We start from the raw sequence: 25,932 nt of genomic DNA, 5'->3' as shown, positions 1-25,932 counted from the left end.
TAATATACACACACGCACACACAGAAAAATACGACGCGAACGAGGAAAATAGAATCACGAGCGACGATTGAAGGGAAGCGCAGTCGTAAAGGATAGGAAATGGCTGCGTACACACGGCGCTGATGCACATACGCATATATAAATTTTTGATGGACGTACATCCGACTACATTTATATGGAACTCCTTCGGATTCGCATAGCATAGAGTTCACGTTAATAAAATCCGAATTGCATATTATTTTACGGCGTCGTTATAAATGCAAAGCGCGATTGGTGTGTTTTCGTTTTTCCCTTTTTTTTTCTTTGCTTTGAGTGAAGGAAAAAAGGAAAAGGGAGACGTTCATTTACCAAAATAAGAAAGTTACCAGTTTTATTGCGTCGTTTTTCAACTGGAACTAACGTAAATTCGCGCATAATTTTTGCTTGAATGTAAAATACTTGAATGTCTAACGCGCTGAAACAAATTAAGGCAATCGGCATGCAGAAAAACTGTTTTACATTCCATTCGAAAAAGCTTTAGTCGCGAAGCCGCGGAAAGTTTCGCGTGTTGCGTTTGCTATTAGATGAATATAGATGAGCTGTAATCTCATGTAATATTAAATAAGAAGCTCTCCACAGCGAAAGAAGAAAAATGATCCACACCAGAAAAATGCACCGAAGAAGAAGCATTAGTGGTGCATGCAGATGCACAATTTCTAACGCGCGTTACATCGTAGAATTGTCAATGTATCAGTTATCAATTCTGATCGATCGTTTTTGGTGAGCGATGAGCGAAACCTTCTAAGCTTCAAAGCAGTTACGTTTATTCGCGCGATGGTGCATGCTCGATGGAACGCGAGCGGCGGCGCGGCGGGAATCATCGTTGCGAATCGACGGGAGCACATTTTCCTTGTGGCGCGCGGTACCAAGCCGCGATTACGGTCGAGCCGCGTACGATCATGTAGAAAGAACGCATTAGGGCGAAGCGCGGTATTAGCAGAGAATTCAACCTGCCGACCGGACGGCGTTGCTGGCCGTCTAAACCGGACTATATCGTCCAGAACTAATTGCCTCGACGGACGTTCGGACGCCGCGGCCGTGGCCGCTGCTGGTGGTGTGCCTCCTGTGCCAAATGGTTGTTGGCGAACGAGAAGCACCGGGGACGGAAAGAGGGCCACGCATTAGAGACGAGAGGCGAGATCAACGGCTCGCTCGCTCGCTCGCTCGCTCGCTCGCCCGTGCAAACGATGATTCTATCGTCGATTCTAACGGGTCCCCGACTTTAGAAGTTTCGTGATCGTGACGCGCTGTGCTATGTCGTCGCCGCGCCGATTGTCGCTGTTCTGTTGCCGGCATCGATCACGATCGCGTGCTATGTATAGCCGGCCGAGCCGAGCAACGTTCTATTCGGTCATTCGTCTCGGTTTCGGCAGATAAGAGCTCCGATTTGTTCGATCTTTTTGTTTTTAATGGGCTAGTGGCAGGGCGGGGAGGGGGGGGGGGGGGGGAAAGATCTATTCGACGATCGTGCCGAAAGGAAACTCGTGTCAAGAAATCATCAAAGCGTGACCGAGATCCTCTCCACTTCTGGACGTCCACGATTGATCGATTTGCAACCGATCGAATTAACTTCATCATTCTATCCTCGCCTCGTAAAAAATCCTGTCGAGCCTTGACGGCATTCAACGACGAGGTCTCGCGATTAACGCTAAATCTTTCTTATATTCCGGCACGCAGGTAGGAAAACGGATGACAACGAGCGCGCGGAAGCGAGATGGAAGCGGGTTAAAAGCAGTAAAAAGAGTACTTTGTAGACGTCAAGCTGTCACATACAGGCATACTTGTGAGCCGGTGCGCAAGGGGTTTTCTTGAGAAATCGCTGTAAACGGTCGCCGCGCCGCGCTGCGCCGCGCCGGTGCGTAAGATGCCCGGGGAAGCCTTTGCATATATGCGCCCTGTCTCGAATACCTTTTACTTTCACCACTCTTTAGACGCACCTTAACGTCCCTTTACTCGTATCTCGCCGTACTGCTAGATTATCACGTGTGCGTTCAAGCGTTGATGGTTTTACGACGGTACAAAAGACGCGAGCGTAAAACGACGGCCTAGCAACGCGATCGCGCTTCCTTTGGACCGCGGCGTGCCTTGACTTGCCTTTTGGCAATTATCTGGCATGACGACCTCGCGTAAAAGAAATATCGCGCAAGGATTACACGCGAGAGATCGCGGGACGTATACTTTTTTATTCCGTTCGCCAGATGTTCGCCAGCGCGAGTTACATTTGCGAGCCGGCCATCGCGGCTCACAATTAGGACACGAAGCCGTCTTTCAACCAAATCTGTTCCGGTCATATAGTTAGCTCGCCGTGTAAAAAAAAAAAACTGGTACAAAGTAAATCTCGGTTAGTCCATTAGACATTGTCCATTTTTGCGCCTTTCTACCAGGCAAAAAATATTAGAGGCAATTGTTATTCTAATTATATTATTCATATGGCAATTTGATAAATTGATGTATGGCCTTCTCAAATTGGAGGAAGAAAAATGTTGCGTAAATCATTTTCAGGTATATTTGTGATAATATTCCGCTTTTTTAAGACACTACTTGAAGCGTCGGTTAGCTTGCAACGCGATAATAATTTATACACGTCCGTTTTAGTTTCCTCATCTCGGAAGCAAATTACCTGGTATGTGTTACCACTGACAGATGCGCTCGAAAAATATCAACGGAACAATACCGCTTCTCCATAGGTATAAGATCCCATTCTGCCGTTTAATTAATGCCCACAAGTCCGACGTCTGCGGACGTATAGTTTATATTAATTATACCTCGGAAGATTCAATTAGTGCGTTTCTCATTACACTTACTTACACCGGTATCCATTATTCATGAGGAACCACTGTGGTAGCACCCTCTGACAATGCACGTGATCCTTATAATTCATCGTCAGAACCGAATGTACAAATATACACGTAACGCACATATATCGGTCTTTTATTAAGCGCGTGTAATATACAAAAACGAAAAATAGCATATTTTGATACGAAACATACAAAAGAGGGGAGAAGCGAAAGCAGGAACGATTTTTATGTAAATTTTCTACCTCAAAATATAAAAACCGTTTTTCATTTTGCATACCTCCAGAAGCTTCAATAATTTTTACTTCTTTCTTTTAACAATTTAACGTGTCATATAAGTTGGTTAGTCGCAAGTTATTATTTTACATTAGAACTATAAAACGTAACGTGACGAAAATTTACGGCAATGTATGTGCAATTTTTATCTCTCAAAGATTTTATCAACGTTTCAAAGTTCTTCAGGGATGATATATTCGCATACGTGCCGTAAAGGCATTCAACAGCGGCGGGAAAATAATGGGTCAAGAAATACTCGAGAAAGAGTGTACCTCTGGGCGACACCCAATATGTGGCTCCGCTGGGTGTAGCCTCTCGTAGAAAAATCAACCGTACTGAAAGTGCGAAAGCTGTTTCGTACTCGGCAAAAATTTAAATAAGATTCGAACGAAAATCTCTGGATGTAATTTCAGAGATATTTGTCAAAGAAAGCGAACGACCGTTTGTGTTATTCGTTAAAGGAATCGATATTACTTGATAAAACTGCAGAATTTATCGCTTTATGAATTTATCCAATTGCATACATTATAGAAATTCAAGTTACATTTAATTCAGGTACTGTTCATTATGTTACGTATTTGCAATTCGTATTTAATGTTTTAATATATATTATATTTAATAATTGGTACATAAGAAATGATTTTTAATATGCATATGTACTTGAATTCTAATGTAAAAAAATACTGATTCTGTCGAGAGTGTTTGATATATTTCTGGTAAAATTGAAAACTGCAATATATTGTGAAAGATAATATTCGTGACAGATTGTTATACGCGATGGAAACGATTATTGCACAGTTCGATGCAGAAATCCTGATATTTTTATACGATATTGATTTGACGTTGGAAATTTTGTTTAAAATAACGTCAGAGTTAAATTTGCGATTGCTATATTAGTTCTACATAGTGGCTTACGAAAATATTCGATTATTTGTGTGCATTAGCAAGTTAATGGAAGGCAATCTTATTATCGCCCAGAAAATAATTCATACCAAGCGTTAAACGATAAAAATTATTTTACCCTCTGCCATACTCTTACTTTGGTCTTAATGGAAATGGGATATTTATTCCATGTTATATCCATGTTATATTAATAATTCTGAGATATGCTTACTTCGATAGAGATTTCTAAATCCTTCGGCACGAATGCGGAAACGCATGTTTAATATTTGCAACATCTCCACAAGCTGCAGAAATTATCAGGCGTACAATCTCTCGCACACGTTATCGAATTCTTAATCAACGAAATTATCGCGAAATTATCTTATCCTTATTTAATATCTTTTCATTATTAATGTATTAATTAATGGATTAGACAGGTGAAGAATTACGCGTACGGTTTGCGAAGAACGTGTGATAAGCACATCGACCCGATTCTCACCGACGTGAGTACCGGACGACACCGTCTATTATGTCTCACGTTTTGTTTCGCTTATTTTCATCCGGTAGATCAAGGCAATTGGTACCGTGGGCATTGTACAGAAAATTATTGCGCTTCGCCCAAAGCGATCCTTACATTACACAAAATGTTCGTACGAGACTGATGTGAAACGATCTTAACTTCGGTTATCCTATGAAACTCTAACCGTAATTGCGCAAAACAACAAGAAGACGCGCGAGGGACCTCGAGGCTTACTACTCATCCCGCATGTACATATGGAAATCTAATTTTAATGATAACGGATCAAGAAGATTATCGCGTATTAATCTCGGTTTACTCGCCATTCAAAATATTATTGTCATTGGATTTTTCTTTGGCAGGGACGGTAACGGTATTCGTATCCGTAAATGCATCTATTAAAGCAACGTTATTAATTTCGAGTGTACGATATAACAAAACTCTCTATCAAATATTTAAAAATCCTTTCGCGCGGCGGCAGAAACTATTCCATTCCTTTATGCCACCATGAAGTTGTAGAATGTTCTTAATTAACGTCCGCGTAATAAGGCAATCAAGTAGTCTGCGTTCTGCTCTAACTTTTCCCTCGTGAAGAAAAAAGGAAACGTATCAACCCTGGGGCAGCTATCGGATTGAGTGGCCTCGGGAGTTTGTTAGCATCAGCGCATACATAGTCGATAGTTCGTACTACAGTCTTTAGGAAGATACGATAACGATTCAATCTTACCTGGATTGCTGTCGGCGTTAGAGCTGAATAGGACGCAAAGGCCCGTCTCGTAGTTGACCGCCTGGCAGGAGTCGTTTGCCTGACAGGTCTCGAGGCAGTCGGTGAGCATCAACGTGCCCGGTATGGACTCGAGCAAGTTCGTGGGCGCGGTGAACACGTAGCCGGTTACGAGCTCGAAGCCAACCATCTCGGGATCGCACTCGTCCGAACCCGCGGACGGTCCGGTGTAATCCGGGCCGGAGAGACCGGACGGTACGGACGACGCGGACGACGCGGGCGACAGCTCGGCCGCGTGCGTCGATTCCGCGGTAGCCGCGTGGCCGTACCTCGAGATGGTTTGCAACAGCAACAGTAACGTGATGAGATGTCGACAATTGTACGGCCTCGTCATTGTCGTATCTCGATTGAACGTTCAGAATGCAGTAACGTCGCGGTCGCGTGCAATCTGCAACAAAAAGAAGATGGGTGTTTTTAGCATAACGTTATATTAACAAACTTGTGCGATTGAGTGTCTCTGCTGAAACCAAGCAGAATTGGTTTCTTTTTTTTGTAATTAGAACGTTTCATAGATTTGACTATAATCTGATAATTCCTTCAAGATTTCTGACTCGACCGTTTTTAAACAGACATATTCGTTGAATCTATCAGATTTCTACATGATGCGACAAGACTCTTCTTCCAGTGTCTTTTTGAAAAGTATACGTTTTTAAGTAAACATCTTTGATCTGGGAAAAGGGACAGTGACCTCTTCTCCGGAAGCCGCGATCTTGAGGCATAGAATTTTTAAGAGAAAAATGTCACATCGTCAGAGTCGTTGAATTTGAAGAAATAGAAAGACGGGGAAAGGATTTATTTTTCACAGTAACTTGCTGCCTTCATTTTTAATTTCAGAAATGCAAGCAGAAATCCAACAGGTCTCTACACTTTCTCAGTTTTCTAGAATTATGCTACGAAATGTGAAATGTCGTGCAACTTTTATCATGAAAATTTCTTTTAATATTTATATTTCGCGTTATGAATTACTGTGAAAGTTTTAAAAGAAGAACGGTTGAAAATGAAAGAAAAATTGAAGCATGTGAATATAATGGAAGTTGGCTTGAGGCCTCTCGTAGGATCTTATATTTAATGACAATAGTAGCGATACTACTTTTAAGTGTACAAAACGATCGCGTAGAATTAAACGTTTCAAGCGTTTTCCTGAACCGTTTTTCTTCGTTATGAGACTATTTTCTCTGTTGCTTAAGCGAATGCTTCAACGCTCTGACGTGCTGAATAAAGGGGAATTAACGGAAGCAGGGATTAACGGGATGGAATGTATCGCCGTTGGTCAAGTGTCGCGATGTTCTTGTAAACGAACGGGAACGAGAAACAGTGCACAATTGGAAAATAAGATTTGCCCACATATTACTAATGCAAAGTAAAGCAAGAATGTAACGATAATTTAAACGAAAGATGGACGATGCTTTGAAGCAATTTCAGTTAATGACATTGAAATAGTTTATAACACCAATTTTTAAGAGACAGGATTTTTTCTTGCAACGAGTTTTTATATATGCAGAAATTAACGCAGCGTCTTAGTAATTTTGCGAATTTAACCGCAGTACACACCAACGTTGTTTTACAAATTGAGAACGCGCACAAATATGAAACACGATTACTGAGTTTAAAATGCATTTTAGTTGATAAGACAAGCATGGGCGCGCAATTTATCTATTAAACTGCGGCATTTGCATTCATTAACATATAATATTATGACTGATTTTATATACCGTGCGGACGACACGAATAAATTGAAATAACAATTGGAATATTAAAAATGCGGAACAGAGCAATAAAAATTGAGACTCATATATATATATATATATATATATTGTTATACCGCTGCATACATTGCGCAATAAATAACAACAAATAGCGCGGCAGGGCATATGCGGGAGTTTAAATCGCCGGATACTTTCGCAGGCCACTATGACCCCATGGAATCGCGATTCAAATGGCAATCCGCATAAACTCTGACAGTTTCATTCCACCGAAAATAACGACGAAATATACCGCCGCGTTCGAAATGTGCGGCTCGCGTGTTTCTACGCATACTACACACCGAAATCACACCAACGACGTACGCACTGCTGGTGTACCTTGATACACAGACGAATTCCAGGAAACGTACCTGGTCGAACAATCGGGTGAGCAGAAGTAGCAGCAACAGCAAGAGAAGCAATAGCGACGGCACAGTAGAGCAGTTGACGTATCGATGTCAAATTTTGTGGGACGCGATCTGCCGCTGGCGCGATATTGCACGTTGCAATTCGGCGGCGCTCTATCCCGCACTCCTGCGCCGCGCGAAGGCAAATTCCACGGGCACCTTTCTCACGGGATCATCGGTATAAGCGCGCGAGAGCTCTCTAGAATGGCCGTTAGCAGCACACAATGCTGAAACGGTACACACAAACGTGGGCCAGGCCTATAACGATGTTAACACGGGTTCGCGAAAAAACGGAAGAAAGCACAGGGAGAAAGAGAAATTCAAAGGGGAGGAAAAAAAACCGATTACTTTTGTTTGTCGCGCATAGCGTAAACCACCAAACCGAAATCACAGACGCAGCACCGCCGATCCGCAATGGTAATGCGAGAGCCTCGCGACCGCCGCGGCCGCTCAGTGGATATAACTATGTCGGCCGACTGGCTCTTAGGCACTGTGTACACCTGGCAGTGTAGCTCTTCCACGAGCGACCGAAGACGTCTGCCGGAGGGGACCGAGGCCGCTGCCGTCTAAGGAGGACAGAACGGTACGCACAATTCGATCGCCGGGAATACAACACCATTGAAAACATCATCGCCGGTCTCCTACCTCTTTCTCTTTCTCTTGATCGGCCACCTCGCGTATCCCCGCCCAGATTCCCCGCGTGCTTCCCCCTTTCTGTTTTCTATTTTTTATCTTTTTTTTATTCCTCTTTTTTTTTCCTCCTTACATTCTCGGTCGGCGTCGGTGAAGTCACGCCACTTTAGGCGCCGAGAATAGCAAGCTTCGCGGTTGTCAATGCGGGTTTAGCGGGTCCTGAACCCACTGCCGCCCACCTACTTAAAAATCTTCCGCGTTCGCGCGTTCAATGGGGTCTATTTCGCACGATGACACATTATGTTCGTGTTGGGCTAAGCCAAAGCCGGGTGAGCTGTGATACTTTGCGCGTTAAGTTATACGCTGACAAGGATTTACTAGCCCCTTGACGTCCTCTTATCCTCTTTTTGGAATACGCGGCCTCCACCGTCGCTTACTTGATAGGTCCTCCTCTTTTTTCGTGTGTTGACAGACAAGATACGGAGAGAAGGGATCTGACAGCTAAGCACATTGTCGCCCGTTATTTTTTAGCCACGATAAAGATTCCATATAATGCGGGAGATGCGAGCACGATATTCCCAGCTTCGGATTCTCTCCCAGCTCTCTTTCGTAACGCAACATAACGGATCGATCGCGCCTCGGGGGATCGCTGCCGAATCGGCCGCAAAGTTAATTCATTTTGCAATTGCTTCCGCCGTCAGTGGCGTGAGAGCGGTATCATTTTGTAGAGACTGCGAGCGTGCGGTGTCGACCGATTTGGACAATCGCGGATGCATCCGGCCGCAAAATCACCGTTGCACGTGCGCACGACGATACCGCGTGTGTTGTACCGGTGCGTGGCGGCACGGTGTAAGGACGCGACAGCGGATGGTTGCGTTTAATTGGCGGAAATATGAATACGAGTAGCTGGATCTTGTGCAGGCGGAATATAATACGCGAACGAGCGAGAGCGAGCGTTTCACACCAGGACCGGCACGCGTGCAGCGGTGGTGCTGCACCACCAACCGATGGTGAAGGCAATTCCCTTGGTGCGAGAGGGAACTAGACGGAAAGTAAACGGAGAGTGCGGGGCACTCTCTGTCATTAGTCGGTACTTGTTGCGCCCGTGGAAGACTCGTGGAATGAGCCGATGATGCGTGTCTAGTAAATAGTAATTATGTCGCGCGAGAGAAAGAGAGAAAGAGCGTGAGCGCATACCAAGAGCCGAAGAAGCGGGAGTTGCGCTATGCCGTGCGGTAAACGGGGACGAGGGGCGTAGAAACGGGAGCGACGTAGAGCGAGGGAAAAGAAGGGGCACATCAAAGAGAGCAAAATTGAATGTTCACGTGTGTGAACAACGCGACCCGGCATCGGTGTCTCCGTGGAAGACACTCGGGCGAGCGATCTGCACTCGGAAAAAGCTTCCAGCGCGAGACGCACGCGGGAAAAAGGTGGAAAGGATTGAAAGAAAGAAGGGGGCGGGTGAGAGGAGGAGAGGAGGGAAAGGACGGTCGGAGGGGGGGCAGGCAGCGCCTCGATACCAGGTGCCTGTACCATCGCGTCACCATGGCGGAATAACGGTTTCTGGATGTCCCATCGGGTTCAATCGCAAACGGCTATCTCGCACCGCGGAATTTTGCAGGGAAACGACCGCTTCGCCGTCGTTGCGATCATCGATTTACGTCGACCGCCCTTGAGCACCAATCGACCCAACGAGACAGGGAGGGGGCTTCCGCGCTATCTCTCTCTTCATCCGCTTCAATTCGACTTCTTCTCTCTCTGAGCGTCTGGAGAACGTCCTTTCGATAAACGGGACAACGGGATGATCTTACGTCGCCGACTGCCCCGATTTCGCGAACGGCAACTCGGAATTATACGCTCGAGAGATATAATATTATAAGTCGCGGACAGTCAGTGTGCGACCGAACGAGATGTCGGCTTCCCGCAGAATCTAAGGAAACGATCGATCATCGCGCTTTCGAATACTCGGGCTCGCGGTTAAACCTCCCATGCCGGACACACCGGTTACCACGTATGAATGGTCTGGAATATTATTAACGTGCGTGTTAAGTTATTACTAATAAAGATACCGTAGCGTCGGCGGCGAGGTACGCGCATGGAGAACGATCACGCGGCGCGATAAGATAATTACTACCAGCAATCGGTGGCAATAGCATCAACGCGGCGGCGCGGCAATACCGTGTGTGTACGCGGAGCGTTACATTAACTTGTATCAACCGCTCCGGATGGACCGAAGCGATTCTTATGGAAATTGAACAGGTAACCAGTATCTATTCCTGTCGGGTACGCTGCGCCGGGCGTTGCTGAAACGCCGATCGATTACTCTGCCTCTTGCGTTCGATCGCTTCGTTTTCTCATCTATTTGCCGGACGCATCGGGACGCGCGTCGTGAGAACTTAGTCGATCGGTCAATTAGAATATACCTTTCCCTCCTCCGTCCCTCCCTCCCTCCCTCCCTCCCTCTCCGTCATCCCTCGGCTTTCTGCCAAATATGCTACGAGGTTACGACTGCGCGGTGACTCATGACCGCGAGTGACTCGCGCCAACATTAACGGACACGCGACTTATCACATAACGGCGTAAGGCCGTTCTCGATACCCGTTCTCGGTCAAGCGGATTCGCAAAGTTATGCAGAAGGTTACAGGAGTGCGGCATTTGTGAGCGTATGCGCCACGTCGTCGTGGATTCCACGATACGTTCGGCTACAAACATGCGATCGCCTTTAGATTTATGGATGGTACCCGCATCGTTAAGAAAGTCACCGAGTGATTTAATTCATACCACTTTATCGCGCGATATTCTCTCTCCTCTCGCGCGGCGAGTGTTAAATTTCTAATGTTTGCGTCTCTCGGGCCAAAGGAAAAGAGAGAGAGAGAGAGAGAGATGTGAACTTTTATGTGAAGTAACGTTCCATTAAAACGCGCTGAAATTTCCATATCTCGCTTGTCTCCTCAGTCGTCTCCTCGATTTCGTTTCTGTGTACCCAGCACTTGGTGCTAGATTAAATTACTGGAATGCGTCCGTAAATGCTCGCCTATCGTTCGATAACATCTCTCCAATCGACGTGCTCTCGCACGGCGGCTCAATTCGCACCTCTCTCTCTCTCTCTCTCTCTCTTTTGCCACCCGGGTATAGGGGAGGTGGCGGCGGTGTAGTCGCTTAACGATTTCGCTCGAAAATTTCCTGGCAATCTCTGAATCTCGTTTCCGTTACTCGTACAGGGTCGCGGCACGTAAAGCCAGACGGATGGATAACGTCTCTCTTGGCGAGGCGATCGTCGTCGTCAGCGCAAGGAGAAGGAGAGCTCGTTACGTAATTATTCGATGCTCGACATAAAGGACATGTGCGGGCTCTCTCCCTGAGAGAGCGTTCGTGCACCGAGGACGTCGCTTTAAAAGCGATACGGCAGGCCTTTAGGCGCGCTGGTTGGCATCACCACCGGTTTGCAACCAGCGGCGTGGCGGCCCCGGTTGATCGTCGATCGCAACGGCAGCGCTGCGAGTTGGCCGCCGCGCCGCGGAATCGAGCCGGCCGGGGAAGCCTCCGTTAATGGTACGTTCCGTGCGGGTTCGACGCGCTATGCGTCGACCAGGAAAATGCGAGGAGTCGGATAACCAGGAAACTGGTTTATGCGTGGCTGCGCTCTGTGCAGCTCGCTCTAAGTGGGTACCCACTACCATCCATAACGCCGCGCACACAAACACTCCGCGTCGGCGGAAGCGAGACGGAGGCGAGCGCGAATAGAATGGAACGGAGCTGGACGGAGAATTAGATGGAACACACGAGAAAGCGGACGGCCAGAGAGAGAGAGAGAGAGAGAGAGAGAGAGAGAGAGGAGAGAGCGGGAGAGGAGAACGCGAAGAGCGGTGAAACGGGTGAGAGAGCTGCCACGGCGTGCTGCTCGCGTAGCTACAAGCACGAATGCTCGGAAGGCAGTGGAAAGATGAAACGAGAGAAAAGCAAATCGCGAGGAAGACCCCACGGCTATGGAACTTGGCGGACGAGCGACTTAAGGACGACACGTCTCTATCTCCTACTCTCTCTCTCTCTCTCTTTTCTCCCGTGGCTATCTCTCCACGTTTATCTCCGCACGTCTCCGGCCCAGCTAGGATAGCCGTCGTGGCCGCTGATGAATCCGTCGACGAGACGCAAGGCAGAGAGACGGGGCGATTTCGGAGAAACGGGCGAGCCCTACGACACCGTGGTAACGCGAGGTAATTAAACTTTGGTTCGCATTATGCGAATGTCTCTCGCTCTATTCCGCGCCTCGACTCGTTCTCGTTCAAATGTGCGAGGGATTCAACCAAGTGTCGCCGAGAGATTGATGATAGCCCAACGTGGTGGTATCTCTCTCCTCTCTCTTCTCCATTCTCCTCCTTTCTTCGTCTCCTCTTCCCGCACCGATTCACGTCGCCTCTAGGCCTCTATCGTCGTGTTGCGCATGCTTTCCACGACGTGCCGTGCCTTTTCTGGTTCTGTTCTCTCTCGGTGGCTCTTATCGCAACGGCGCAGGGAAGGTGGCGTGTTGCGACTCGTGCGTTCAATCGCGATAAAAGATCTTGTCACGAGGCTGGGAGCGGCATTACGATCCGCGAGCTTTAGTCTGTATATCGCCCTCGCTCGTTGCGTGAAGCAGTTTATTTGCATAGAGTCTAACGCGCTGGGGGTGGTAGCTCTCTTCATAGCTCTCTCGCTCTCTCTCTCTCTCATTTTTTTTCTTTTTCTGCCATTCCAACTTTTCTTTTCTCTCTCTCCCTCTCTCTCTCTCTCTCTCTCTCTCTCTCTCTCTCTCTCTTTCTCTCTCTCTCGGGGGATGTGAGCTGGCTGGCTCGGTAACATTAGTTTCAATCCAGTACTTGAATCGTACACGTATCTATCCTCTGGGCGCAACCGTATCTATCTACCAAGGTCTCTTCACGCTACACGCACATTTGTGTTAGCGCGTGCTTCTTTCCCCGAGTAGTTCCCGCATTATCGAATCTCTCATTCAAATGACGCTATGGTTCGCGGAAAGTGCGAGCGCGCGGCATCGAGGAAATGGTACCCATGGAATTTTCTATTGCACAATGAGTTTGTCGAATTCCCGCGGGTAACGCTGAGATCGAGGAACAAAATCTGATCGATCCGATGCACGCTCGTCTTCAGCGTGCACACGCTGGAGAGCGGAGGAGCGATGAAACGTTCTATTATGCGTTCGCCGAGACTTGGTGCGAGAACCATTGCAGTATCTCTTTTGCCGCTATTAAATAGTGCGTACGTCGTTGCGGAACGGGGACGTACGGAGTGGAAATATGCCGCCACCAGACAGACGCGCTCGCGCAAGGTCGTGGGACACCTGCGAGCTTACCGGTGAATCGGCGGTTACGCACGCATAATAGAACTACCGCTCTCTGATTGTCATTACCGTTGCTTTCCGCGCTCATCACCTTCGCAGTTGTACACGCGGTTGCGCGGGTTTACTGCACCCGGCAGTTTGCGGCGGTGAGGAAAACGTTGATTGAAGATAAATCGCCGAGAAATGTAGTTTGACGCGATCCCCCGTACGATCCGCTGTGCCTTCAGTTTTTAGTTGCCGTGACACGACGTAATATTTCTCACTTCTCACTTGCCCGGCATACGTATCAAAGCGATTATATGGTATCCCTCGCGTCGTCGCGTTGCTCCCTGTCGCAATGAAATGCTAATTAACAATGCTTGTGGACGCGACGGAACGGATTCGTATCGCGAGCGGTAGCGGTAGCGCGCGGGGATGAGGCGCGGGACCGGTAGTAATTAACTCACTCTTCGCGTTACGATCGATAACCGCGACGAAAGCTGTTAGATTGTCGGGCGTAAATCTTAACGACGACGATCGCAACGACAACTACTTTCGCGATCGTGCAGAACATAAGTTCAAAACTACGCTCGATTTACCAAACCGTTCGTTCGCTCCGCCCCGCGCGCCCGTACCTCAGTTAACCGGCGGCGGTTGACTGAGTCTTCTAAGGGAATCGATTCCTTAACGCCTATGACGCTTCGTGACTCTCGTCGAGGACCTCTTCTCAAAGCTTTTCTACGACTCGTGCCCTCGGGATAAACGGTAACGGTTGCAGGGAAACGGCATCTTTCTCGCGATCGTTATCGGTGAATGCTGCGTAACGTTTAAAGAAGGCAAGGTTTATCGGAAATCACTGTCGACACTTTGCCGATAATTAACGCTTTAACCGCGCACCTAGTTTCAAACTCTCGTAGTCGAGGACCGTATTGCAGTTCCGCATTCGAAAGATTAAACGGATTACTGTACCGATCGTTATATTCGCATAACGATGTGAAATATCAATTTGATGATGCAATATGCGCGCGTCGTTATCGAACTCTGTATCACTCACGAAATGAGAGGAACAAGTTAATCTAACGGGCTTTAAAAATTGGCATAATTTATATGCAATTAACAGAGGAAATATCTTGTGCTCAATTTTAATCTCTGTGAAACGAGTCTATTAATTCTCTCTCGTTTTTTCAGAAATTAATAATTAATAATTATCTTTCTTACATAATAGTTACTTTTTTACATTAAAACTGTTGAACATTGCCTTGATACGCGATACTGCCGAAATTGTAATACTCTATTGCTTACAGAAATCACAGTGAATGAAACAATAATTTGTATTGGATAACCGTATATACCATTACAGCTATATAATGCAGTAGCCGATACGTCGATTCGATTTGTTTATGTAATGGATATCGTATGAAGCAAGGTATATCCCCTAGGTACCTCTCAAATTTACTAACAATGGTTTAATAATACATCAACATCTACATAATGTCTATTCGCCTCAATTAACGCTCTCTATAATTGAGGTGACAAAGTTGTAATGCTTATAATTCTGCTATGCTCTGTTTGAAATTATATTAATGTTTAATGTAATGTAATGATACACTATAGTCCATTCCAATTGAAGGGCTTTCTATAAAAAGATCGAACAAGTTTATTTTTTTCTGTTAATCTGATTAATGGCATCAATCATTCTTCATCAGTAGCGTCAATTGTGTTCCGGCGAAAATCAAATGGAAAATTTAAATATAAATAAATGGTAAATATAAAATTCCCATAAGAATCAAATAAGTTCAGAAGTATTTCATTAATTTGTTTTTTAATAGATTCTCTAAATATTAAAAGCTTAGCTTTGTTCTTATATCTATTATTATCCAATATCTATTCAAAGAAAGATCATTATATTTATACAAAGAGAAATTTTAAAGAGATATTTTTATTATAAGAATAATTTATGAAATTTTATAATTAAAAAGTGAAAAATTATTGCTTTATATTTTAAACTGAAACTTACTTTAACTAATATTTTCTTCTTCATTTTCTTCTTTTGTCATTATTAATATAATAAAAAAACATAAATGTAAAATATTACAGAATAAATAGGTAATAAATATAAAATTCTCACAGGAAACGAATAAATCCACAGATTTTTTTTGTTTTTTTTTTTAATGCGTTCTCAAAATATTAACCAAATTATAACTATTTTGATTGTATAGTTATTATATGCGATGTGTCTATCGAATATTTACACAATGAACACAATGGTTTAAAAATAAAAAATTTTTTTATTCCCTGAAAATGTAATGTTTGAATTTCGTAGAAAATACTTCAATTGCATACATGGTATTTCACTTATTTTCATATTAGCATAATACAGCATTTATGCACATTTTATCAACATTTTATAAACTTGTTTAAATTCCACGAAATATATTATTACGAAGACATACTAGGCCAAGGAGTTCCGCGAATTTTTTAAAATTTATTATTTATTAATGTTTCCTTTTTCCTTATATTATTTTTCTGTTATATCATTTCTCTTTCAGTTTTATTGACCATTTTCGCTCGATGAATACAAGTAGAATTTTCTCCCTACCAGTGCACACTCTCTACTCCATTCTTTTGCCAAACAAGCTTGCCGAGCCCCGCACCCTGTTCTCGTCGTTGCATTGCGAGGGCAAATCGTCGAGAGCAGACTTTCGCGATTTAAGCAGCTCCGTAAAATTTCGCGTTTACCGAACGCTCAAGCGACGTCGCGCGGAAATAAAAGCGGCGCTATTATTTGTTTGCGCGTCAAAATTGTGTATGCGAATTTTTCTTTTTACCTTGCGGAAGCCTTCACGAGCTCAAGCCAGTTTAAATATGTAGGGCAAGAATCTTGATCAAGTCTATCTTCTTGGAATATGTTTTTTTTTCATTCTTATTTAGTGTGTTACGTCATTATCCATTATAATATATTTTAATTATAATATAATATGATAATTGTGATTTAATTATGTCCAAAAGTAAAAAGGTATTTAATATTCGTCTCTGAACGGGAAAGAGTTTTCTTTATAAGAAACGTTTCGATTGTCATATTTATGTTTTGTCGAACGGTGCTCAATATTTAAGTCGAGAATGAATTACCGTTAAAGGACTTATCTTTATCTCTCGTGACACGAATCAGATAGCACGTAAAATATTGTACGAATCGCATAACATACCGCTACTTTAAGTATTTCAATAATAATTTCTGCGTTTGGTTTTACTAATCGGGCGCATGTCAGGCGCGACTGGTTATACAGCGCATAACGTCTGAATTCATATACACACTCCCACATCCGGATAGCTTTGAGGCAATCGCATATCAAACTGCATCCTGATTATCCGCTCTAAAGTAAGCTAATATTTACCACTTAAACGCACGTAGATTATTAACGCCGTCGTAAAATGCTTCACCGTTATCTAACACTTCCACGAACGTTACCCATTTACCCTTCGAGGCAAGGTCGTTGGACCCGCAGAAATAATCCATCGCGAAATCGTATTTCTGCAAACGTGTTACAGCTCTCGCGGGTGGCTGCGCAGCGTGTTGCAAAAGCCTCCTCTTTCCCCCCTTCCCCCTCCCTTCCTCCCTCATCATCGCTCATAATAATAAATTATTTTCCCATATGCGTGCGTCGGTAACGTACGGACTACGCGGTAGCTAGCGGCCACTGTCCGCAATGATTTATAACAATTCCAGCTACGGGTCTCATTCAGCTAGCGCGCCGCTGCTGCCTTTCTTCCGTCTTGGTCAAGGTGATCCTCGAGAGCTATCCGCCTTGCGCACCGCTACCTTCCAGCGCGGCCGATTGCCATGATATTATACGGTATTACTTTCATCTCCCCGTTTTCCACGGTGCCCAACAGTTGATACGCTGATGCTTCTGCTTTAATGAAATCCTTGAACTTCCCGACGACCATTTCTCACCCTCGTATCAACGGGCGAGTTGATCCTCCTCTTTCCCCCCCCTCCTCTTCGATAAACGCAACATCGAGACGTAATGCGCGGCAGCTTGCTCCTTATCGGTAACTATAATTGTCTCCCATGAGAAATCCGTGTTGCGCGTAGCGACTCCTCCTCGAGTACGATTTGCAATATTCAAATGTCGAAGTGTCGCGATAACGGGACTGATTTTTATTACGTCCATCAAATGATGAGGAATGCTCGACGATTGTGATCCACGGAGGCGCACGCGAATGGGAATTGAATATCGTCAGTGGTATCTGCCGGATGCTTACGACGGCATTTACGAAATTCGATCGATGTGTCTTGGGCACGCTTTTATCGTCTCGATATCGAGGATGCGCATACGTATAATCCGTTATCGCAATCGACGTTCTATGGAACGACGACGGTGGAACAGTTAAGGTCGCCGTAGCGTGTCGACGATGCGCGCGGATAATCGCGCTGCGAAATGATTATCAATGTGTGTCCTCCGCGATAGATTTATCTCATTCGTTGACCCCCTCCCCCCCCCTCACCGCGTCGAATTTACCGTGGAGAAATAGAAGGAAGGGAAGTGAAACGATTGGTCTCTAGACGGATTTCGCAGCGACCGGCGTCACTCGTGATTCACCGACGGTGATTAAGGGCTGACGATCGATCGTCGATCATCGTCGTTGCTTCATCGATTCTACCGGCATGCGGACGCGATTAGTTCTATCATAGCGATCGCGCGGGGTTAAGCGTTTCCCAGGGGCGTACGAGAAGATGCGTCTTCGTTTGGCATATTCCCCCCGCGCTATCGCTTTCTGCTCGTCGTTTTCTTCTTCGTTAGGGAACAAGAAGGCACGCAGGCTGTGTGTCGTTATACCCGGGCCATAACGATCGGTCAACGAGGCACAAGACGGAGATTAGTCATCCTTGGATACTTAGTAGCGGCCTTGTCTACACACACGTGCGCGCGTGTGTACATACGTACGTCAGTATATCCTTCATTAGCGCCGGTCGCGCGGCAAGACCGGATAATTACGCGGACACATAAGGCCATGGCGTTACGCACAATATATTCACGGTAGTTAATCGACCGCGACCCGTCGGCGCATCCCGAGATTTTCACGGGGCAAAACCGGACGGGGCGCCATTATAACGCCGCGCGCGAACTCCGACCGCGAGATCGATGGATGGTTCACCGCGTTTCGTTCTCGCGCGTCTTGGCCCGCGAATACTTGGCCGGAAGAGTTCGGGATGCAAGATTGATTCGATGACATTATGATCTCGAGAGTCTAGGACGTAATAATCGTAAAATTCCGTGCTCTCCTTTCGCTCGGCTCTCGCACGACTCGCCTCGCCGCGCCGCGCCGCGCCGCGTCGCGCCGCGTCGCTCGGACGGTCGCTCTTTTTGCCGGCGTTAAATTTAATTTTGCGGAATCGCGTGCGTATGCAATATCATAGTTTTTGCTTTTATACGAGACGTTTTAAGCGGCTATCTCTGCGAGCTGCAACCCAGGTATAATATGTGGAATATACCGGATCGTCCGCAGATGGTGGTGTTGGCCCTAACAGCATCTTTTTATCGTTTTCTCGGACTCGAGTAAACGATATAATTGGCTCTGAGAAAGGATCGAATACGGGAGCAGCGCGCACTGTTAACACTAACAACGTGTTCTGAATACATGCCTAGAACCGAACAAAACCGTAACGTCGGTTCGACTCAGCTTCCTATTCACTTCAAACTGCTGTAGCTTCATCCCAGACACATGTTTTTCTTAGAATTCTACATAATACCGTAACAACTTCTCTTTTATATTACGCAATTGAATTATATTACAAAAAGTATTATATATCAAAGTTTAAAATGTTACCTTCAAGTTTAAATTAATAAATTTGATGTCGACAATTTAAAGTTTTAACAGAATAAATGCAATCTTAATCTAAAGATGACGACTAATGTTACGAATATGTATTACCTCGAAAGAGCGGAAGAATCACGATCTTCTGATTAAGAATAAAATTACATAAATTTTACATCTATCAATCACGGAAGTCGCTTCTCGGTCAAGTGCACGAAAGTAATACTGTTTCTCGTGAAAGTAAACGCGCTGGTACAATCGGTAATCTGTCATCGCGGTAGGCACCATAAAACTTTCGAGAATGATATATTACTGACTTAACAGCAATGGAAATTACTCACGCCGCCAATCGTACTCGCAGAAACCGACACGCGTGAGCGTGTGAACGCCCGGCGCTGCGACGAGCGAAATTACGAGGTGTTGTTAGAGGCGATGCTCTGTGGCGCCCAGAGAAAGAGGGGGAGAGAGAGAGAGAGAAAGAGAAAATATAATGTCCGCTATGAGAAACTCGCGGGTATCTGTCTCTATTACCCGTAGCTGGATAGTCGAACGAGTATCCAGCTCCGTGTTACCTCCACACAGATATACGCGGACGGCCGCATATCTGGTTAAATTACCATTTCATTGCCGCCGTCGACCTTTATCGCATCGCGGAAATTATTAAATTAACGATCGAGATTCCGTCGTTCCCTCTCGTGCCTTCTCGAAGGCAATTCTGGCGGTTTCCACGCGTCATCCGCAGAAACCCAACACGCCCGCCTCTCGAGCTTCATGGCGTTTTCGAAATCTCGTTAGGCGGTAACGGCGATTTAATTATAAGCGAGCGATATCAATTGCGCGATGTGCCTTCAGCTCCGCTTTATAGGCAGATATTCGAGCCGTACGAATAGACACGGGGCGCAATTATTTCTTTTTCATCAGCGGTTCTCGCAGATACGTAGATTAGCGGGGACGTACGGGACACGTGATACATCGTCCTCGTTTACGAGAGCTGTTTATATTAATAACGCAGTACCGGCGCTTGGCATTCCTGCTGATCGAATTGGTATCGAATTGGCTTCTCCAATTTCGAACAAGATCGACGAACTTTTTGAGCGGACCGGCTGATATTCGAACCTCTTTCGAAACTTGTGATTATTATTAGGGATTTTGTTCATTTTTCCACAAACAGCATCAAATATCAAATTAAAATTAATATATTCTCTTTTCTATTTAATTCCAATTAATATCAAATTAAAACTAGTATATTCTTTCTAACAAGCATTGTTTCACGTATAAGCAAGAAATAATATTCTTGCTTACATAAAATATTATTTAAACTTTTTTAAAAATTTGATAAATTTCAGTAAAATATTATACTTTAATTTTAATATTATAATAGTCGTCTGAAGTGTACAATATGATTGTTTTTATAATAATAGTTTTAAAAAATTGCAATTTCTTGAGAATATTCGTGAAAATTATTATTGAATAATGAGATATATTTTTCTTGGTGAAACTATACAAAATTCTTTTATAAGCAAGTTTTGTTTAACGCTATATAATCTTATTTCAACATTTCGAAAGTAAAGACATTTTCAAAACAAGAACGTTCTTATTTTTGTGTCAAAATAATTCATCTAATAGGTGAATTCTTGTCGATTTCCTTATTGCCGGTGGTTAAGGCGGTTTCGACCACGAAAAGATTCCGTTTTCTGTGTCGAGGTTGACTTTGATAGCGTTCGCATTCTTTTCAAGACCGTCACAGTTACTCGTGTCTGTCTTGCATAGCGTGTAAGACCAGTTTTATCACGCGTTTTCTTGTAGCAGGAAATATATTACACGAACCACTTTGTTTTATTTCTATAACGCGCCATACGATAAGTTAGCGTGTCAACACCGTTCGATATCTGCCTAAAACATCATTCTTACGTTTTATGCTCATTTCTCTCGATTCGCATTGAGGGATTAATCAGGCCATGTATCTCATTAGTGCAGCAAGATTATCCGGAATAGCGGTCGTTCGATCACGCCGGCTTCGACGTCGCCGTGCTATAATTTCTTGTTCGGTCTACCGAGGCTGCTGGATTTTCTTGCCGTGGATGGCCGAAACGAGCTTTATCGGACTCGCATCGGTAGCCGCGTTTATCGCGCGCGCCTAATGGCGTCACGGATTTCCACCGGCGAGTCGGCATTTACGATTTATCGCGGCGACAGTTTTCCATGGACCTTCATTCTACCACGAGATACGAGACCGTACGAAATCGATCTCGCTGCGGTTCATTGCTCGCGCCGCTCGTTGTCCTATCGTCTACGCGAATCTCAATAGCATTGGGACAATATAAAAAAAGCGGCCAGGCACGTTTCGCACGAACGCAATCTATATGAGGTCGCGAGTATTCATGTTACGTAGATTTTGCGCGATCTCATTCACAGAGACTGACGCTGTCGAACGCGGAAAGAACAATTTTAATATCTATTATAGTATCTAAAAATTTAATTATAGATACAGATCAGAAAATAATTTTATATTGAGCTGTCAAAATTATTATGAGTAAAAGATATTCGAGCATGCAAAAAATTTTGACAATTCTGACAATTAGTTTTTAAACATTCAATATAAATTTTTTAATACTTTAATATAATTATTTTCAGATTTATATTTCAACAAAATTGTTCTTTATTGTACAGTGCAAACGCTACGACATGCAAATTGATGTAGATCGAAAACGAATATGTATAAAATTATACATATTAACGTTTTGTAGAATTGCCGCAAATGATAATAATTGCCCATAATTGTCTCGTGTAGGCAGATATGATTTCAATATTGGTTAGATTATTTCAACTCTCTGCAGTAACGTCGAAATGCATTCATTGAAGACTTACCGCAGTCAGTAGTTCAACGTGACTTGATTGTATGATAGTCGAAGGGAAATATGGAAGAAAGAACAGGGAACGAACCTCCGCAAATGCGCGATTACTATCTTTTAATAGTCCATTCTTACTTATATGGTATTGTTTCTGCGCGTTCACTTCATTCCATTCTATTCTATTCCGCCCTATCTTATATTCTTCCTCCTGTACACTGTAGCTACCGTATTCTCGCAAGTGCCTTTCCAAATTTGGAGTTTATGTAAGTCATCGAAGATTATCGTCACATCGCCTCAGAACGTCAACGTCCTGAATTATTATACATAATCATTGATACACTAATATTATTATTTAAAAACAGATATGAAATTCTTCATTTATTATATTTATCTTATATTCTTCATATTGTTATTTTTATATTGAATGGTTTTTACTCTGTCTTCATCTCTAAAACATTGATTTTAAAATCAGATTGTATAAAATATAAATTTTATAAAATCATTATTAAGTAAAATCCCTTATCTTTATTTATAACCGTTCACACGACACCTGCTAAATAATTATAACTGATTACAATCGGTAGAACACTAAATAATTGTTAGAACATCTGTCTTTATTTTCTTTTAGTTCACCTCTTTCACTAAGGCGAAAGAAAAAGGAAAACGTGAGTAGAAACTCGAACAGATCTTTTTATTCATTTATTTATCTGTAACTTTTATATACCGGGAGTAGTTCATCTTTAACGCTGTCAATTATTATACGATAGAGTACATACCATATTTTCAAGAGAACGATCTTTTATCCTACTCAACCGAATACGCTTCTGTCTGTAAAACGCGCCCTCCCATCTCCCCTCACAATATTCAGACCGCGGCCTGAGAGTTTTTCCACGATCTTCACGGACGTCCAATTCATCCTCAATTCCCTGAGATGTAGTAACTATTCTTCACGAAGAAGGATCTCTCACTTTCTCACGAACTTCTCCCGGAACCGAGGACTGATAATGAGGACCGAAGGAAAATCAACGTCTTAGCATGACAATACGACAGGCTCACCCTTAATGGGTTACACGATGGATAGCGGGAGAGGGGAGAGCGTAAAGATAAAAAGCGCCCTGTGACGGCCGGAAATTTCCATAAAACAATACCTCGGGTATTAATCAACCTTTCTTGCTCGTCTGTCCAGGTCGTCGACTGCCTTCGTCGAAACTTCCCCATCCCTTTTCGACCCCTCCGCCCCGACTATCGCGTTCTACGTGCAACGAAGATGGGCGCCAATAATCCAACTTACCTCAGGCGCCGTGAGTTTGCTTGCGAAAAAATTAATACTTCGAAATACTTGCGAGCCAACGACTTCCATTAAACTGAAACGCGAACGGTCCCGAGGGTTCGTGCTCAATTAGCTTGCGATTTAAATCGAAACGCTCTGTTACGCACGCACCGCGGCACTCACACCCGAACCATTATGGATCAATTTCGATGAAACGGAATTCGGTTTTATCATCGCTTTTACTATTAATCGCCAATTTGTGTTCGGGACGCATAGATAAATTCTCTTTTTTTTTTACTATCCTCTCCTCTGTTAACGCTATAATTGGCTTATCAAATGATAATTTCATATCCCGTTCGAATTCGAAACAACATGGTCGCTCGGTTCTTTAAAAGCGCATGCACGCGAACTATCAGATAAATCCACGCGTAAAATGTATAAATTTGTGAGCAGAAATTCTCTTTTTATTTGCAACGTGTTTTCCTCAATGTTATCAGTGTTCGACATCAAAGATTTGCTGGTTGTTTAAAACTGTATTGCGTTATTGACGACATCAAACTCATTATTACATATAAATATTAATTATAGCAAAATGCGTTTCTTTCATTTTATTGCTAATATTTTGACATTTGTAATTAATATCGATTGACAAATATGCGTTATTTTGCATATTGTGATGTAAAATAATAAAAAGAATTATTGCAAAGCAAATTTAACAAAGTAAATTCTTTTAATATTTTTCAAATTTTGATAATTTATTTGAAATAAATTAAAAGTTTTTCAACGATTGCGAAATCGTATTTCTTTTATTTTATAAGCTAATATTTCGACATATTTACAGTTAATATCGATTGGCAAATATGAGTTATATATATGTAATATTTTGCAGACTGAAGAAAAGGAGTTTGGTAATAATAATCAAACTTTGGTGAAATGATTCTAATTAAATGTTTGATTAATGTAGCTAGGTATTTAGTAGTATTTAGTAAATATATTAATAGTAACCTCCCAATGGTAGTAATTAATTAGAAACTATTTCACGAGAGCTTAGTAGCAATCTAGATTGATTGTTCTTACCAAACTCTTTTTTTTCAGCGCACTTTGTGAGACACGTAATAACGAAGGAAATTACTTGAAAGAAAATCTAACAAAGTGAATTGGCACTTAACATTTGTTAAACTTCGACAAGTCATTTACTATGATTCAACCGAGATCAATTAAAAGTTTCTCAGCGGGTACAAAACCAAAGTGAGAAACACTTAATTTATATGCGAGATAGGAACGTTTCGAGTATTGGTGTCTCGCGTGTGTCGCTGACTTGAGCCGTCGTCTATCACAGCGGAAAAAGTTCCCGACCGACTTCACTTCGCCCGTTACCGAAAGTTACGTCGCGTGACGCGCGAGGTCTTCTTTATCGCAGTTGGACTAATCGAAACGCGCCACGCTGCTGTGATCGCAGGACGTAGCATTATGTTACGTGTCTGACGTTCGGTTAATGGGCATTTCCCACAATGGCAGTGCGGTGCAAATTAATATTCCCGTAGGTGCCTCCGAATAACCGCGCTGCGCCGACTTGCGCGGCACAGCTCCCAATACTGAGCGCGCACGGCGTGCAGCGTCGACTTTCGCAGGCGTGTGCACACGCGTAGCGCGAGTCCACGCGAGCAATACCGCGGCCGTGTATTTTGTCCCATTACGCGTAAATACGGTTGCACAAGATTAGAGAGTGAATTAGCGCATTCAATTAACGGTTACGATCGCGCGCGGAGCAACGAAACATCGCATGCACCTACCAGCGCGCATCTATTTCACGGGATTTGTCCTGGCGTATCACGCTTACTGCGGTTCGCGCACGACATAATGCGGGGAAATAGCGCGCCGGCGAGCGCGTCGAAATAGCGAAGGCGCGGAGGCAATAAGAGACTTCTTTCGGATTTCAAGACCCGTCGATGTGCGACACGCACGCAACTTATCGGCGACTCGATATCGTGTCACGTTCTCGCTCCGGACCCCCTGAATTGCCGGCAATAGCCGCGCGCCCGTTCTAAGACTTATTTTATGAGATTCCCTCTGTCGGGAATGCGGCACGTATCGCATTTTGGCACGATACAGCCGGAGAAATTGGTGCACACATCTAAGGGCCATCGATACATTTTATCTCGACGGCAGGTCGAACGTGCGATTCCGCAATGGTTCGACCTGTGTATTAGATCAAATCGTGCAAAGATTGTATTGCCGATCGGCAACCAAATCGCCGAATTATAGAGGTCGAAACGGAACGAAACGTACGACGTGCCGCGTGGTTGTACGTAGCAGGAATTATTATAATATATCGATAAGAATTTCATGTAAAGAGAGCGGGACAAAGAACGTAAATGTTATTGCTCGTTTGGCGGCGTAATGTGCTTTTAACGTCAAAAGCGTCATTCTGCGAGATGTCGCAGTCTTTCTCATTTATTGGATTTGACATCATTAGCGTACATTTTAATGCATAAAATCACGTCGCATCTCCGTAACCGTTGGAAGCCGCCGGAACGTGTACGTCGAGAAATGCAACGTCCGAGATTATCCCGCACGGACTCTCGGACGACGGTGGTTTAA

The 25,932-nt window shown here is 44.0% G+C and overlaps 2 protein-coding genes across 5 annotated transcripts in view; one reads left to right on the top strand and one right to left on the bottom strand.

Moving 5' to 3' along the window:
• LOC105193878 (autophagy-related protein 16-1) overlaps positions 1 to 25,932 on the top strand; it is a 443,766-nt gene that overhangs the window by 243,746 nt on the left and 174,088 nt on the right. The window lies entirely within an intron of this gene.
• Positions 1 to 25,932, bottom strand: part of LOC105194368 — a 194,876-nt gene that overhangs the window by 71,862 nt on the left and 97,082 nt on the right. Inside the window, exons 1-2 of one of the 2 annotated variants that reach the window (XM_039450287.1) lie at positions 7,407 to 8,053; positions 5,237 to 5,681 (exon numbers count right to left, since the gene is read on the bottom strand). In XM_039450287.1, the coding sequence (XP_039306221.1) occupies positions 5,237 to 5,627 (391 nt within the window). In that variant the 5' untranslated portion in view covers positions 5,628 to 5,681; positions 7,407 to 8,053. Of the gene's footprint in view, positions 1 to 5,236; positions 5,682 to 7,406; positions 8,054 to 25,932 lie in introns of those variants that run through there. The other variant, XM_026130716.2, reaches the window with a different exon arrangement.

Source organism: Solenopsis invicta, chromosome 6 (genome assembly GCF_016802725.1).
Source record: "Solenopsis invicta isolate M01_SB chromosome 6, UNIL_Sinv_3.0, whole genome shotgun sequence".
Lineage (NCBI taxonomy): Eukaryota > Metazoa > Arthropoda > Insecta > Hymenoptera > Formicidae > Solenopsis > Solenopsis invicta.
This window is presented reverse-complemented; position numbering and strand designations above follow the sequence as displayed.